The sequence below is a fragment of the Anas acuta genome, chromosome 26, assembly GCF_963932015.1.
Source record: "Anas acuta chromosome 26, bAnaAcu1.1, whole genome shotgun sequence".
Classification (NCBI taxonomy): domain Eukaryota; kingdom Metazoa; phylum Chordata; class Aves; order Anseriformes; family Anatidae; genus Anas; species Anas acuta.
Genome location: NC_089004.1, coordinates 4,876,159 through 4,889,314, shown reverse-complemented (window position 1 = coordinate 4,889,314; position 13,156 = coordinate 4,876,159). Strand labels below are relative to the sequence as shown.

General features: G+C 63.3%; 2 protein-coding genes across 3 annotated transcripts; both read left to right on the top strand.

The window, feature by feature from the left end:
• The first annotated feature begins 1,729 nt into the window (after window positions 1-1,729).
• TM6SF2 (transmembrane 6 superfamily member 2) lies at window positions 1,730-7,000 on the top strand. Of its 2 annotated transcripts, none has more exons than XM_068661717.1 (10): window positions 1,730-1,888; window positions 4,767-4,867; window positions 4,961-5,058; window positions 5,223-5,326; window positions 5,462-5,544; window positions 5,662-5,786; window positions 5,873-5,974; window positions 6,084-6,176; window positions 6,277-6,396; window positions 6,646-7,000. In XM_068661717.1, the coding sequence occupies exons 1-10, from the start codon at window positions 1,797-1,799 to the stop codon at window positions 6,844-6,846; spliced, it is 1,119 nt and encodes a 372-aa protein (XP_068517818.1). In that variant the 5' UTR covers window positions 1,730-1,796; the 3' UTR covers window positions 6,847-7,000. The 2 variants fall into 2 exon arrangements, with proteins under 2 accessions (XP_068517818.1, XP_068517819.1); XM_068661718.1 differs by having other exon boundaries at window positions 1,740-1,888; window positions 4,770-4,867.
• An 803-nt stretch (window positions 7,001-7,803) lies between these two features.
• HAPLN4 (hyaluronan and proteoglycan link protein 4) lies at window positions 7,804-12,394 on the top strand. Its single transcript, XM_068661716.1, has 5 exons — window positions 7,804-7,961; window positions 8,916-9,033; window positions 9,335-9,697; window positions 10,303-10,605; window positions 11,419-12,394. Exons 2-5 carry the CDS (start codon window positions 8,916-8,918, stop codon window positions 11,754-11,756), a joined length of 1,122 nt encoding a protein of 373 aa, XP_068517817.1. The 5' UTR covers window positions 7,804-7,961; the 3' UTR covers window positions 11,757-12,394.
• Window positions 12,395-13,156: the final 762 nt, after the last annotated feature.

Genomic DNA, 13,156 nt, shown 5'->3' with positions numbered 1-13,156 from the left:
ACCACAGGGCAAATTTCTCACTCTGCTGGGTTTTCTGTACAGGTAGGGACATGCAGGGAGGCTGTTAGAGAGTGGAGACTCTCTGAATTTCTTTTTTATTCCAAGCACACGTAGCACGGCATCCTTTTAGTACCAACAATGACCTGGGCACAGCATGGTCTTAAAGGCAGGGTGAGCGCTCGTGGACGGGCTTTCTGCTGTTCCTGATTGAGTCTTTAGAGCTAATCTGATACTACAGAGATTGCTGTGTTCTTGCCTGGCGTCACGTTGGCAAAAGTTGTTTTATTCTTTTATTTCAACACAGCGGCCTTGGTTTTCCTGAGCCCCTTCTGTTTTGATAACGTGTGCAGACCGCGCTCATCAATACGTGCTTTTCTCTGCTCTGTTTTCCTTGTGTCATTGTAAATAATGCAATATTCCCCGTGCCCCCGAGAGCAGCAGGCAGGGGTCAATTCTGCAGAAACTCAGCAAGCCACTTAGCGCAGTCCTCCTCCTTGCCATCATTACCTACAAAGCAGGGATTTCATCTTCAGAAACCTAATCAAACACGCTTGTGGTGGCGTGCTCGGAAGGTCACCGAAGTTGGGCTCTTTTGGATCAAAGAACGAATTCCTGGTGCTCGTGGCCGAGCACGAGTGCCCGTGCTGACCATGTTTATGTGGCAGCACAGCGCAGGGGACCCCGCTGCAGTCGCCTGGCTGGGGAGAGGCAAAGGAGCTGGGGCTCGTTTGTCTTTGCAAGAGCAAGAAACCTGCTGGGACGCTTCTGGAGCCTTCGGTGGCTTGGAAGATCTGAAGGTTATCACTTGAGCTGCCCCTCATTACCTGCTTTCACCCTTTTTATTATTTCTTTCACCCTTTTTATTATTTTACAGGCTGTCGTGCTGCTTTTTGGATAAGTGGGGCTGCTGGGTGGCTTCTCAGCCCCAAATCAAGCCTCATTACCGAGCCCTGGAGACTGCCCCCTTGGTGTTAGGCTCGTGCCCTTCCTTCCCCGCGGGTCGTGCTGCTCCTCGTGGCCCTGCCTCGGCGCTGACTGGGCACGCGGGTGTGTTCGGAGTCCTCCGGCACCCAGCGGTGATGAGCAAGCCCAGGGCAAAGTGCAGGGCAGTTAATTCAGTCCCCGGACTCTGAAGCAAGAGGGCAAAAGAGTGACACAGTGGCACGGTGCTGGAGGCTTTGTGGGGAAGGTGAAAGGTTGAGCGGCCGCCTTCGGGGTCCGCTAAATGCTGTGGGAGTTTGTCAACCCGTCTCTCCCCGGGCAGGTGCGGAGGAGAGGTGGAGAGGAGGAGGTCAGGTTAATGCCGGGCTCCCAGCCGGACGCGGAGACCTCAAAGCTGCTGCTTTCTGCTCCGTTCAATTCGCTTACTGAAGGCGTGGATGAAGTGCTGCCTTTCAAGCGCTTCTCTTTTCCTCTTACAGATCTCAAGAGGTGCGTCCTCTTGGCTCTTTTAAGTGCTTAAGGGTTCCGGAATGAATTGAAAAAGAAAAAAAAAAAAAAGAAAGTAAAAAAAAAAAAGAAAAAAGCCCAATCCCCAAACATTCAAAGCCTCTTCTGGAACGCATTTATTCATCCCCCACCGCCGGCCGTGCCGTGCCTCGAGGCAGCCCTCGAGTGCTGCAACCCTGTGGTCCTGAGGTGAGGCCGGGGGGCTCCTGGGACCCCCTCACCCTTTTTCAGACCCCCCCCGGGGGCTTCCCCTTCCTGCTGGGGGCGGCTCTGGCTCTTTAAGGGCGCTGCCTCTTTGCCCAGCCTTGGGGCCGAAGTCCGGGCTCCCAGCAGCGGTGGCGGTGGGGATGCAGCTCCCCGCCGTGCCGGGCGCGCTCGCCCCTTCCCTGCTCGCCTTCCCCTTGGCTTTTGGTGTCAGCGGCTTGGTGGCACTGGCAGAGTGAGTGCGGGTCCGGGACCAGCCTGGGATAAAGCTTCTGGGGCAGGGCGCTGGGTCTGGCCGGGTGCTGGTGGCAGCGATCCCAACTGGGGGGCAACTGGGGAGAGGTCCGGTCCTGAACTGGTGCGGGACGCTGGCTCCAGGCTGAGGGGTTTGAGGGGGGCTCGGGTTGTCCCAGGATAAGGCTGTGGGGTCAGGGAGCTGTCAGTGGGAGCAGACCCAGCTGGGACAGACCCATGGGTCCCATCCGGACTTGGAGAGGGGGGAGAGCAGTGTTTGGGGCATGGAGCTGGGGTCCTGCTGGAGCCCAAGGCACGGCACCGGGTCCGGGGTGCTCCTGCCCCAGCTGAACCCATAGAAAGGCCACTGCGGGCTGGGACTGTGCCGACGTGGTTCCCGGCTGCGTTTATGACATAAATCCTGTTATCAGCGAGCAGACATCCAGCCGGGCTGCTCAGGCTCATTGCACAACGCGCAGCGTGGCCGGGGTCGCCGCTTCCCAAACCCTTGGGGACTGGGAAGCCCGACAGAGCCGTGTTCTGGCCGGTCAGCGCTCCCCCGGCTCTCCATCACCCTCTCCTCGGGCATTTTTAGCAGCCCTGGGGGGTTTGGTACCGAGTGGCTGTGCCACCAGCTGCTGTCAGCTCTCTGCGTGGCTCCCCGGAGCCCTGCCACCACCCCCCTTTGCTCATTTTCTTTCCCTTTGTAAAGCCACCCCCGGCTGCTTGCTCCTTTCTTATTTCCAGTCCCACGCTCAGGAGCTCTGGGCTCTCCCCTTTTCCTTTTTCTCAATTTTCTGTATTTTCCATCCTCCCGTTCCCACCAGGACCCCATCCTCCTCCTCTCCCCTTTTGTTGCGCGTTTCTTTGCTCGGCTGATTTCTCCTTCGGCTTTCCCGCTGAGCACCGAGGACTTTCAGCCAAACTTCTCCTTGCAGAACCGAGGATTTCCCAACCTAAAGCTTCACTTCAAAACCTCCCGATCTTCCTTTGCATTTTTTGGTCTTTCCACCCCCTGGGCTCGGCTCATCCCTTGCACCCTCACAGCACCGGGGCTCTGCAGCCCTGCCACTGGGGCACCCGGATCCATCCCTCTGAGCCCCCCCAGGCTCTTCTGCTTAATGTGACACCAGATGAAACCCATCAGTAACTGTTAGGAGCACCAGCACCTCCAGCGTGCTGCCCAAATTGGAGCCCGTAACAATATTATTCTCCTGCCCTCGCATTGTGTGGCTGGGGCAGGGATATGACTCCATGTTTCTTGATCAGGCTGCGGTGCCGAGCGATGCTGTCCTCAAAGCTCCCCCCTCGCCCTCGCAGGGGGACCTGGGCACCCCAAGCACAGCCCCCAAAATGCTGCTGGATGTGGGATGTGGCCCTGGTGTGCCCCAAAACCCATTGCACGCAGGGTGACATCTAACAGAGCCCTGTGCCGTGCTGCTCCGCCACAACGCGTGTTTGAATTTGGAATTAATCATTCCATGGGAGCAGTTATGGAGTAATTAATTACACGCTGGTAATAACGCACTTACGCGGAGACAGTTCAATTATTTGATGGAGTGTTTGTTTTTGTTGAGTGGCTGTTGGGTGCCCAAACCCAGTGTGTGCAGGGGGGTGAGGAGCAACCCAGCCCCACTCAGAGCTGCTTGTGATGCTCATCCCATCCCATCCCATCCCATCCCAATATCCCATCCCATCCCATCCCATCCCATCCCATCCCAATATCCCATCCCATCCCAATATCCAATCCCATCCCAATATCCCATCCCAATATCCTATCCCATCCCAACATCCCATCCCATCCCAATATCCCATCCCCATCCCACCCCATCCCATCCCAACATCCCATCCCATCCCATCCCAATATCCTATCCCATCCCATCCCAATGTCCCATCCCATCCCAACCCATCCCATCTCATCCCATCCCAATATCCCATCCCATCCCATCCCATCATCCCATCATCCCATCCCATCCCAACATCCCATCCCATCCCAACATCCCATCCCATCCCAATATCCCATCCCATCCCATCCCATCCCATCCCAACATCCCATCCCAGCCCATCCCAATATCCCATCCCATCCCATCCCAATATCCCATCCCATCCCATCCCCTGGAAGAACATTTCTGCCTGCAGAAGGCGAACACAAACCTGGGATCGCTGGGGCTGGTAATTGGAGTTTCTCCAGGGCAAGCTGTTGACACCAGCGCCTCTGCAGACAGCTAGCCAGGGCTTTACGTTTTTCCTTCCCTTTGGTAACAGCATTAAAGGCTCGAGTGAAAAATGCCACGATGTTTCCGGCTTTATAGCACGAGAAGGCGAAGAATTGGCTGGAGCAGACCTGTAGCTATTCCAGCTAATGCAATTGCTTCTTGGAAGAGAAGCAGCAAGCTCAGGACAGATTTCCCTACAACTTGTTTGCACTCTTAGGACAAATTTGCAGTATTTGTCTTCTCGCTGCTGCTTTGCTTTATAATCGGTTTACGCGGGCTCTTACAGCAGTCCATCAGCAGGCAGCCGCCTGTGTTGGAGTGGGCTGGCAGCTCTGCTCCTCAGAAGGGAGATGGAAAGCTCAGCGATCCCATCTCAAAATGCATTTTGGGTGAAAACCCAGCTTGTGGCCACCATGGGGTGTGTGTGTGTAGGGTTGCTGCCCATCCTACCGCAGCAGCCTCATCCAGGCAAACCCTTCCCATGGAACTGGACCTGGAATTCCCCTGGGTTTCACCTCCCCGGTGTTATTTCAGGCTGTGGAGATCTGTCAGGACCAGGGGGTGCTGAGGGGGTTCACCAGGACCAGGAGAAATAGGACACATGCTCGTGCACGGGGTGCCACCCCCCTGCGGGGTGCCTGAACCCCACAATCTGTCCCACAGCAGCCCCCTGGTGCTGACGGTTGTGCTGGTGCTCGCCGGCCTGGTCTCCATCATCTACTTCCTACGAGCAGGGAGCTACTTCCAGGACCCCCTGTTCTGCGGTGAGTCCCTGGGGTGGGTGCCCGGCACCCGTGGCCCAGGCGGTGGGGAGGGGGGGGCCGCGCGCTGAGCCGCCCCCCGCCGCCCTCCCGCAGTGTTCGTGGCGTTCTCCTTCACCTCTGCCATCGACCTGATCATCTCCCTGGAGGAGGATGGCTTCGTTTCGGGCTTCGCAGAGGTCTACGTGAGGGAGGTACCGCCTCGTCCTGCTTGGGGGGCTCGTGGCGAGCGGCTCCGTGCGCACGGGCGCAGCTCCGGCTCCCCAAATCCTTGGAGCTGGAGTGCGCCCAGAGCGGCCAAGTCCCCTGGGAAATGTGGGAAAAACCCAAAATTTTGTGATGTCTCTCCCCCGGGCAGGGCGAGCCGTACCTGCGCACGGCGCACGGCATCATGATCTGTTACTGGGACGGCCTCGTCCACTACGGGCTCTACCTCGCCATGATCACAGCCATGAGCCAGCGGTGAGCGGGGAGGAGAGGGGGTCCCGCCGCCACGCGGCACCTTCCCGGGGCTCGGAGGGGCCGGAGGGGTGCCGAATTTTGGGGAAGGGCAGCTCTGAGCCTCGCAGAGGGGTCTGATCCTCGTTGTCTCCGCAGGAAGAGCTACAGGAGCCTGGGGCTCTTCTGGCTGGGCTCTCTGATGATGAGCATCGTGGTTTTCCTGCTCGGGAACCTGATAGGTACGGGGGGCACGGAGGGGGCCTGCTGCTCAGCTCCACCAGCACCCCCAGCTCCTGGGGCACTGGGTGCTGGCACGGGGCTGGGCACCGTCGCCCACCCCATGCTCTCCTCCCCAGGCAAGTACAGCTCCGACATCAGCCCTGCCTTCCTGCTCAACGTGCCCTACGTCCTCATCCCCATCTGGGCTGGGGTGAAGCTCTTCCAGCAGCCCCGGGTCCTGCCGTGTCTCACGGCGGAGCAGGTGAGCCGAAAAGGGGCCGGGACCTGGGGGGCAGCGACTTTAGGGAGCGGAGCCCAACCCGTGGGGTTTTTTCTCCCCCTCCCCAGGTTGCAGAGGAGCAGCGCAAGTGGCTCCACCAGCGGCCCCAGGACGTGGTGCTGGTCCTGCTCTTGCTCCTGGTGGCTTCCTTCACCTTCTTCAGGGGCATGGTGAGCGCTGGGCGCCTGCAGGGGGGGGGGTCCCATGGGTGCCGTGGGGAGGACAGGGTGGGCGCATCCACCCGACGGTCCCCCGCATCCCCCCACTTTGCCCCCGCAGGTGATTTTGGACTGTCCTGCGGATTCCTGCTTCGAGTACATCTACCAGCACGAGCCCTACCTGCGCGACCCCGTTGCCTACCCCAAAGTGCAGGTGAGGGTGGGATCCCCAGGGGGGATAGGGGTGGATCCCATGGGGACCCCCCCGTGCCGTGGGGGACGCGGTGACCCTCTGTGTCCCCCCGCTCCACCAGATGCTGCTCTATTTGTTCTACGTCCTCCCCTTCTTCTGCCTCTGCATCTACGGGCTGCTGCGCCCGGGCTGCTCCTGGATGCCCGACTGGAGCCTGGTGTTCGCCGGAGCCGTGGCACAGGTGGGGGGGCTTCAATCCCAGCCAGGAGGGAGTGAAAAAGGGGGGGGGCTGGGGCTGTACCCGCATCTGGAGCAGCTCCCAGAGCCGCTGCCGGAGCCCGATAATTACTTTTTCCTCGGTGGATCTGATCAGAGTGGGTAATTTCAGCAGAAATAGGCTGGAGCGAGCCGGCGGATGCAGAAATAGGGGGCGCAGGGGGGGCAGTTTTGGGGCCGGGCACCCCGTGCTACCCCCGCCCTGTGTCCCCAGGCTCAGTTCTCCCACCTGGGCTCCTCGCTGCACTCCCGCACGCCCTTCCCCTACCAGACCCCCGAAGACGTCTGGTGGAGCTTCCTCGTCACCAACGTCCTCTACGCCTTGGGGCCGCAGCTCCTGGCCCTCCGCTGCCTGCGCCGCCCCGCGTTCTTCCTGCCCAGCGCCCCCACCAGCATGGGCAAGAAGTACCAGTGAGGGGGGGCTGCCCCCCCCCCAAAAAAAAAAAAAAAACATCTGCAGTGGGGCCACACTGGCAGAGGTGTCCCCAGGGATGCTCAGGTCCCCGTCCCCCCACACCCCAATGTCCCCGTGGGGTGCTGGCGGGGGGACCTGGTGCACCCTGCAGGGACGTGGGTGCAGCTGGGGGGGGCTGGGGGGTGTCGCGAGGCCCCCGGCCCACCCGGATGCTCCCAGGAAGGACGGGACCACGCCAGGGAAAAAAAATGTTTACAAAATAAAGGAGTTTGGGTCCGGCTTTGTAACCCCGCTGCCTGCACCCTGTGCCCTCGGCTTTGTCCCCCCCCCCCCTCCGTGCGCCCCCTGTGCCGGCTGCAGGGGCTGGGGGCTGGGGGGGGGCTCCCAATGTCTGCGCTGCCCTTGCCTGCCCTTGGTGCTCGGGATGGGGCTGGGGATGCTCGGTGCGTGTGCAAGGGATGCACGCGTGTGTGCAGAGGCGTGGGGGGGTCTGTGCACACTTATGGGGTTTTTGTGCTCACTTATGGGGTTTTGTGCACATGTGGGGTCTAGGCACACGCGTGTGGGTCTGTGCACACACATGGGGTTTTGTGCATGCCAGGGGGGCCGTGCACACACACATAGGGGGGCCGTGCACACTTATGGGGTTTTGTGCACACTTAGGGGGTTTTGTACAGACTTATGGGGTTTTGTGCACACTTCTGGGGTTTTGTGCACGGGTTGGGGTCCATACACCCATGGGTGTCCGTGCACCCGTGGGCAGGTGCTGGCGGCGTCTCCGGGGTGCCCCCTCACACCCTCTCCAAACCGAGGGTCCCCACCCGCGCCCCCCCATACGACCCCCGGGTGCTGCCCTTGTAGGGACCGGGGACAGAGCCGGGGTCACCCCACAAACCCCCCAGCGCCCCGGGAGCCGCCGTGCCGGGGTGCCGGTGCCGGTACCGGTGACCTTGGCGAGCCGGGCGCCCTGCGCAGCGCCGGGAGCCGGGGCAGGGCCGGGCCGGGCTCCCGGTGCCGCCCCCTGCGCGGAGCCGCACCGGCAGCACCGGCAGCACCGGAGCTCTCCCGCCCCCCCCCCGGCACCGGGCACCGGGCACGGGAGCCGCGGAGCCACGGTGAGTGCCGGAGAGGGAGGGGGGGGGGGGGGGGCCGGGACCACCCCCCTATCAAGCCCCCACCCCCGGTACCGGGACCCTTCTGCCGGTGGGAACCGGGATTTGGGGTGTAGGGGGGTGTAGGGGGGGGGTCGGAGCGGTGCCCCCCCTCCCAGCTCTGCGCTGCCCGCCCCCGGTTCCCGGTGTCCCGCAGCCCCGGCGCTGTCGCCGCAGTGCCCCGCACTGCAACACTGCACCGGGACCGCCGCCGGGGGGGGCACGGGGGGGGGACAGGGGATGCCCGACCCTTACCCGGCCCTGGGACCCTCGGGGGGGGGGCCGGGACACACGGCCCGGTGCCACCGCCCCCCAGCCGCGCACCCTCCCCAGCCCCCTGCGCCCTGCGCGGGGGTCGCAGCCCCTCGGCGGGGCGGGTGGGGGGCAAATTTGGGGCACAGCGGGGAGCGGGGATCGCAGCCCCCCCCCCCGGGGCACCCCATGGGGGGACAAAGTCCTCGTTCCCCAAGCGGGATTTGGGGTTGTTCCCAAAAAAGGGGGCTGCAGGGCTCGGTGGGCGGTGGGGAGGATGGGGGGGGGGTCGGGCGGCCGCTGCCCCCCTCCCGCGCCATCAGTTCAGTTTCCAGATGTGCCGGCGCTGCCATAAATAACTCAAGAGATCCAGCCCGCAGCGTGTGCCATGAAATATTCATCCCGGCTGTAACTGAGCGGGTGAAGCGGAGTTCAGCGCCGACGCAGCCCTTGGGGGGGCCCTGCAGGGTGGGGGATGCTCGGCGGGGTGGGGGCGATGCAGGGTCTGGGCACTTGGGGTGGGTGGGGGTCCCTGGGGCTGTTCAATGCGGGATGTGGGGTGGGGACCAGTTGGGGCTGGGGGCTCTGATCCGCTGCTCTCCCAGCCTCTACCCCCAAACTGGGGGTGCTGGGGGGTGCTGAGGGGCTCGGTTCTCCCCCCCCCAGATGCACCCCCGAGGGTGCTGGGCCGCTGGCCCGGCCGTGCTGCTGCTCCTGGTGGGCGTCCTCGCCTCCGACACGCCGCCCACCCCCCGGGGACGGAAGAAGGTGGTCCACGTCATGGGTGAGTGGCCTCGTGGGGGGGTGCAGCAGGGTGCCAGGGTGGCCCCCCCCCTCCACGGGAGCCTGCAGCCTTCAAGGCGTTGGGTTTAACGTTCATTAAAGCACAATGGAGCTGCCCACGTGGCCTGCAAAGCCCCCCAAAAGAGGGGAATTCCACCCCAAAAAGGTGCTCCCCACATCTCCATGTGCCCCCTGACCCCGTTGTCCCCACCGTGGCTCCTTCCCACTGTGCAGGGCTAAACTCTGTGCCTCCGGGGCAGGTTTGGGGACGGGGAGGGCGCTGAGCTCGGTGTCCCTTGCAGAGGGGGACAGCGGGGCCGTGGTGGTGCAGACGGCCCCGGGGAAGGTGGTGACGCACCGGGGCGGCACCATCATCCTGCCCTGCCGCTACCACTACGACGTCTCGGCCCACGACCCCGATGAGATCCGCCTCAAGTGGACCAAGGTGACGGAGCCGATGGCCTTCGTCGACGTCTTCGTGGCCCTGGGGAAGGCGCGGCGGGCGTTCGGCAGCTACCGCGGGCGCACGGCCCTACAGGAGGACGGCTTCGGGGACGCCTCGCTCATCATCCGCAACGTCACCCTGCAGGACTACGGCCGCTACGAGTGCGAGGTCACCAACGAGCTCGAGGACGACACCGGCATGGTCAAGCTGGACCTTGAAGGTAGTTGCACGGCACCGGCCCTTTTGGAGCATGGCGACAAGGGGGGGACCCCGAGTGGCCCCATGGCATCCTCAGTGGGATGGCCAGGACACCGTTCCCAGCGTTGTCCCCAAGCTCAGCTTTACGGCCGCTTGTTTTTCCCAGCGTGTGCCGTGTTTTATTGCATCTGTTATTGGCTTTTATTGTTGCTCCAGGTTTACGCGCTGGCAGCTCGTAAATGGCAGAGACAGATAGCGGCACGGCCTCGTAAAGCACCGGGGGGGTCCGGGACGCGTGGCAGCCTCGGTGCCGCACGTGGCTCTGAGCTGAACGGCGGCCCCGCTGCCTGTCGGGATGGGCTGAGACATTCTGGGGGTGCTGGGAAAAGGATTAAAGCTTTTTTTAGGGGTTCGGGAGGCACGGCCACGCTGCTTGGGTTGGTGCGCACTCGCTGCGGGGACACCGGGGTTCGGTCCCATGCGGGCACCACCGTTGCCCCATGCCCCACAGCACCGGGCTGCTCCGTAACGCACCACCCTGATGCAGCTGCCCCCTCGGTTGGGTGCAAGGGGGGGACCCCAGAGTGATTCCCACATGCTCCAGCCCTGCTCAACGCCCCCCTCCAGGTGTGATCTTTCCCTACCACCCGCGCCTGGGCCGCTACACCCTGAATTTCCACGAGGCGCAGCAGGCGTGCCTGCAGCAGGACGGCATCCTGGCCTCGCACGACCAACTGCACCAGGCCTGGCTGGAGGGCATGGACTGGTGCAACGCGGGCTGGCTGGAGGACGGCTCGGTGCAGTACCCCATCTCCCGGCCGCGGGAGGAGTGCGGCCGCAAGGACACGCCGGTGGGGGTGCGCAATTACGGCTACCGGCACAAGGAGAGCGAGCACTACGACGCCTTCTGCTTCACCTCCAACCTCAACGGTAAAGGGTGCCGGGGAAACTGAGGCACTTCTCCACTTTTTAGCTGGATGGGGGGGTCTTTTCCCAGCACCGTGGTGGTGGTTCCCCATGGAGAGAAGGGGCTGTCCCTCTCCTGTTCCCCCTCCACTCTGGTGCTGGGGTCCTGCTGGGTGCTGCCCAGCATCTCAGCCCCAGTTGAGAGCAGGAGTTGGCTGCACGTCCCTGTGCAGAGCTCCCCATCTCATCAAGGAGGTTTTAGTGCTGGGAACCCTCCTCAGGGAGCAGGACCCATCCACGTGCCCCTGTCACTGGCCAAGCTGGGGCACCCGGTCCTGGCCAGGCTCCTGTATTCCCCGGGCAGGAGCAGGGGACGGAGGTAATTGCAGCAGCAAATGGCCCGGGTGATGGATGAGGCCGGGGCCATGCAAGACAGATCGGAGCCAGGAGGGCTCTGGGGCTGTGTAAATTCCTCCCGGCTGGCAGGGCAGCACGGAGGGGGGGCTCTGCGGATGTTTATTTAATGGTGGCAGGCAGGATAAATAGCGGGCGTAATCGCCACCAGGAGCCAGCGCCGGCCGCCACCACGCAGCCCCCATAAATCTGCCCCCTCCAAGGTGCCGGCTGCTCTCCTCCTCCATCGCCTTCATCTGTGGGGGGGTGAGGGCAGAAAGGGGGTGTCCAGGCTCCCCATAAAGGCGGACGTGGTGCTGAGCAGCCCACCCTGAGGCCCCCCTTCCCCATCTCCCACCCATTGGGTACCAGACGCTGCGCCCCAGCCTGGTCCCCACCACGGACAAGCCCCTCTTTTATTCCACCCCCCCCCCCCCCTTGTAGGCAAAGTTTATTTCCTGAAGACGTACCGCAAGCTGAGCTACGCCGAGGCGGTGCAAGCCTGCAAGAACAACGGGGCGACCGTGGCCAAGGTGGGGCAGCTCTACGCCGCCTGGAAAATCCAGCTGCTGGACCGCTGCGAGGCCGGCTGGCTGGAGGACGGCAGCATCCGCTACCCCATCGTCAACCCCAGGGCTCGCTGCGGCGGCCGGGAGCCCGGCGTGCGTAACCTGGGCTTCCCGGACAAAAAGTACAAGCTTTTCGGGGTGTACTGCTTCAAGAAGGCTGGCGAGGCTGCCCCTGAGAAGGAGCAGGGCGGGGGGCACCCCAACCGCGTGTGATGCGGCTCCCCAAACGGGGCACCCAGCCCCGCGTGGCTGCGGAGCATCCTTGGACTCTGCTGGGAGCCCCCCCCAACCCGGGGTTGTGGCTCTGCACATTGAACTGGAAGAGCCCGGGTGGTGGCAGCGCCTGCTCCGCTGTCACCAAAGCCCAGCGATGCTTGGGGGGAAAAAAAACTGAGGCACCGGGAGGGGAAAGCGCTGAGCCACCCGGGCAGGAGGCGCGCGCTCGGAGCCGGTGCCAGCTCCCCAGCCCACCTGCAGTTATCGCTTAGAAATCAGCGCATTGCATGTGCAAAAAGCCTGGCAGGAGCAAAGCAGGACCGGGTTCGCCAGCTCCGCGCTGCCGCCGGGGCTGCGCAGAGCCAAACCCAGCCATGGGGACGCCACAGGTCATGTCCCCAAAATCGTGTCGCCGGTGCAGGCTGAGCCACGCACCCGCAGTGCCTGCTCGGGGCTGGGCGCTGCAGCCTCTCGCCTTCGCGCTTGGCTTAGAGCAGAAGCGGCCGTGGCCACCAGATGCCCGCAGGCACTGGCCCAGGCCCCCGGACCCGGCCGGGCGCCGGCTCCAAATTTTGTGCAGCCCCAGGTGCTGCGAGCTGGACTTAGGTGAAATAAAAGCTTCGGCTGCTTTCGAGAGCTGAGCCAGGCTCCCGTGTGTCCTTCTGCTGGGGGCTGCCGGAGAGGGGCCTGGAGGGGCAGCGTGGGCGCAGGAGGAACCCCCGGGGGGCTCTGAGCCATGGGACTGTGCTCACCCCATGCTCCCACCTCTGATTTCTGATTTCTGTCCTTATTCGAAGCCCCGCTGACCCCGGCCCCACCTCTCCCTCCTCCCAGCTGGGGCTGAGCACGCTTTGAGGCTTCCCCAGGAGCATCCCAGCGGTGGCATCCCTACAGATTTATCGGGACCGGCCCCAAGCGAGCAGGGGGAGCATTTCCAAGGCACCACGGTGCCGGCACCAAGCCGTGAGCCCCCGCGGGGACAGCAGGGCACAAACAGGGGACGGGGACCCCGCGGTCCCCCATGCCGGAGGGGGCTCAGCAGCCGCGTGGGGCTTCCCCTGCGCCAAGCCCAGCTGAGCACAGCCCATCCATCACCTTTACAACCTCCCAGCACTGATGAAAATAAATTGCTGCTGGAAGGTGACACTCCTGGCCACCGGGACCCCCAGGAGGGGAGCAGGGGGCAGGGGGGCCACTGGAGCCCCCAGGTGATGGCTGTCACCCGCTGACGGATGGCAGCCGGGGCGGTGGCACAAACCCTGCACCCGTGGCTAACGCAGGCAGCGCCCCGATGAATTTATCAGGCTCACCGCCGGCGTGACTCATGAGCAGGGCTGGCGAAACGAGCCGGCGGAGAAGGAATGCTTCAAATTGTGTCTGCTCCAAATTAATTTAGG

Coding starts and splice junctions, on each gene's coding strand:
- TM6SF2 (XM_068661717.1), top strand. CDS start 1,797: ATGCAGCTCCCCGCCGTGCCGGGCGCGCTCGCCCCTTCCCTGCTCGCC. Junction 5,327..5,461: donor ATCACAGCCATGAGCCAGCG/GTGAGCGGGGAG, acceptor TTGTCTCCGCAG/GAAGAGCTACAGGAGCCTGG. Junction 6,397..6,645: donor TCGCCGGAGCCGTGGCACAG/GTGGGGGGGCTT, acceptor CTGTGTCCCCAG/GCTCAGTTCTCCCACCTGGG.
- HAPLN4 (XM_068661716.1), top strand. CDS start 8,916: ATGCACCCCCGAGGGTGCTGGGCCGCTGGCCCGGCCGTGCTGCTGCTC. Junction 9,034..9,334: donor GAAGGTGGTCCACGTCATGG/GTGAGTGGCCTC, acceptor TGTCCCTTGCAG/AGGGGGACAGCGGGGCCGTG. Junction 9,698..10,302: donor GGTCAAGCTGGACCTTGAAG/GTAGTTGCACGG, acceptor GCCCCCCTCCAG/GTGTGATCTTTCCCTACCAC.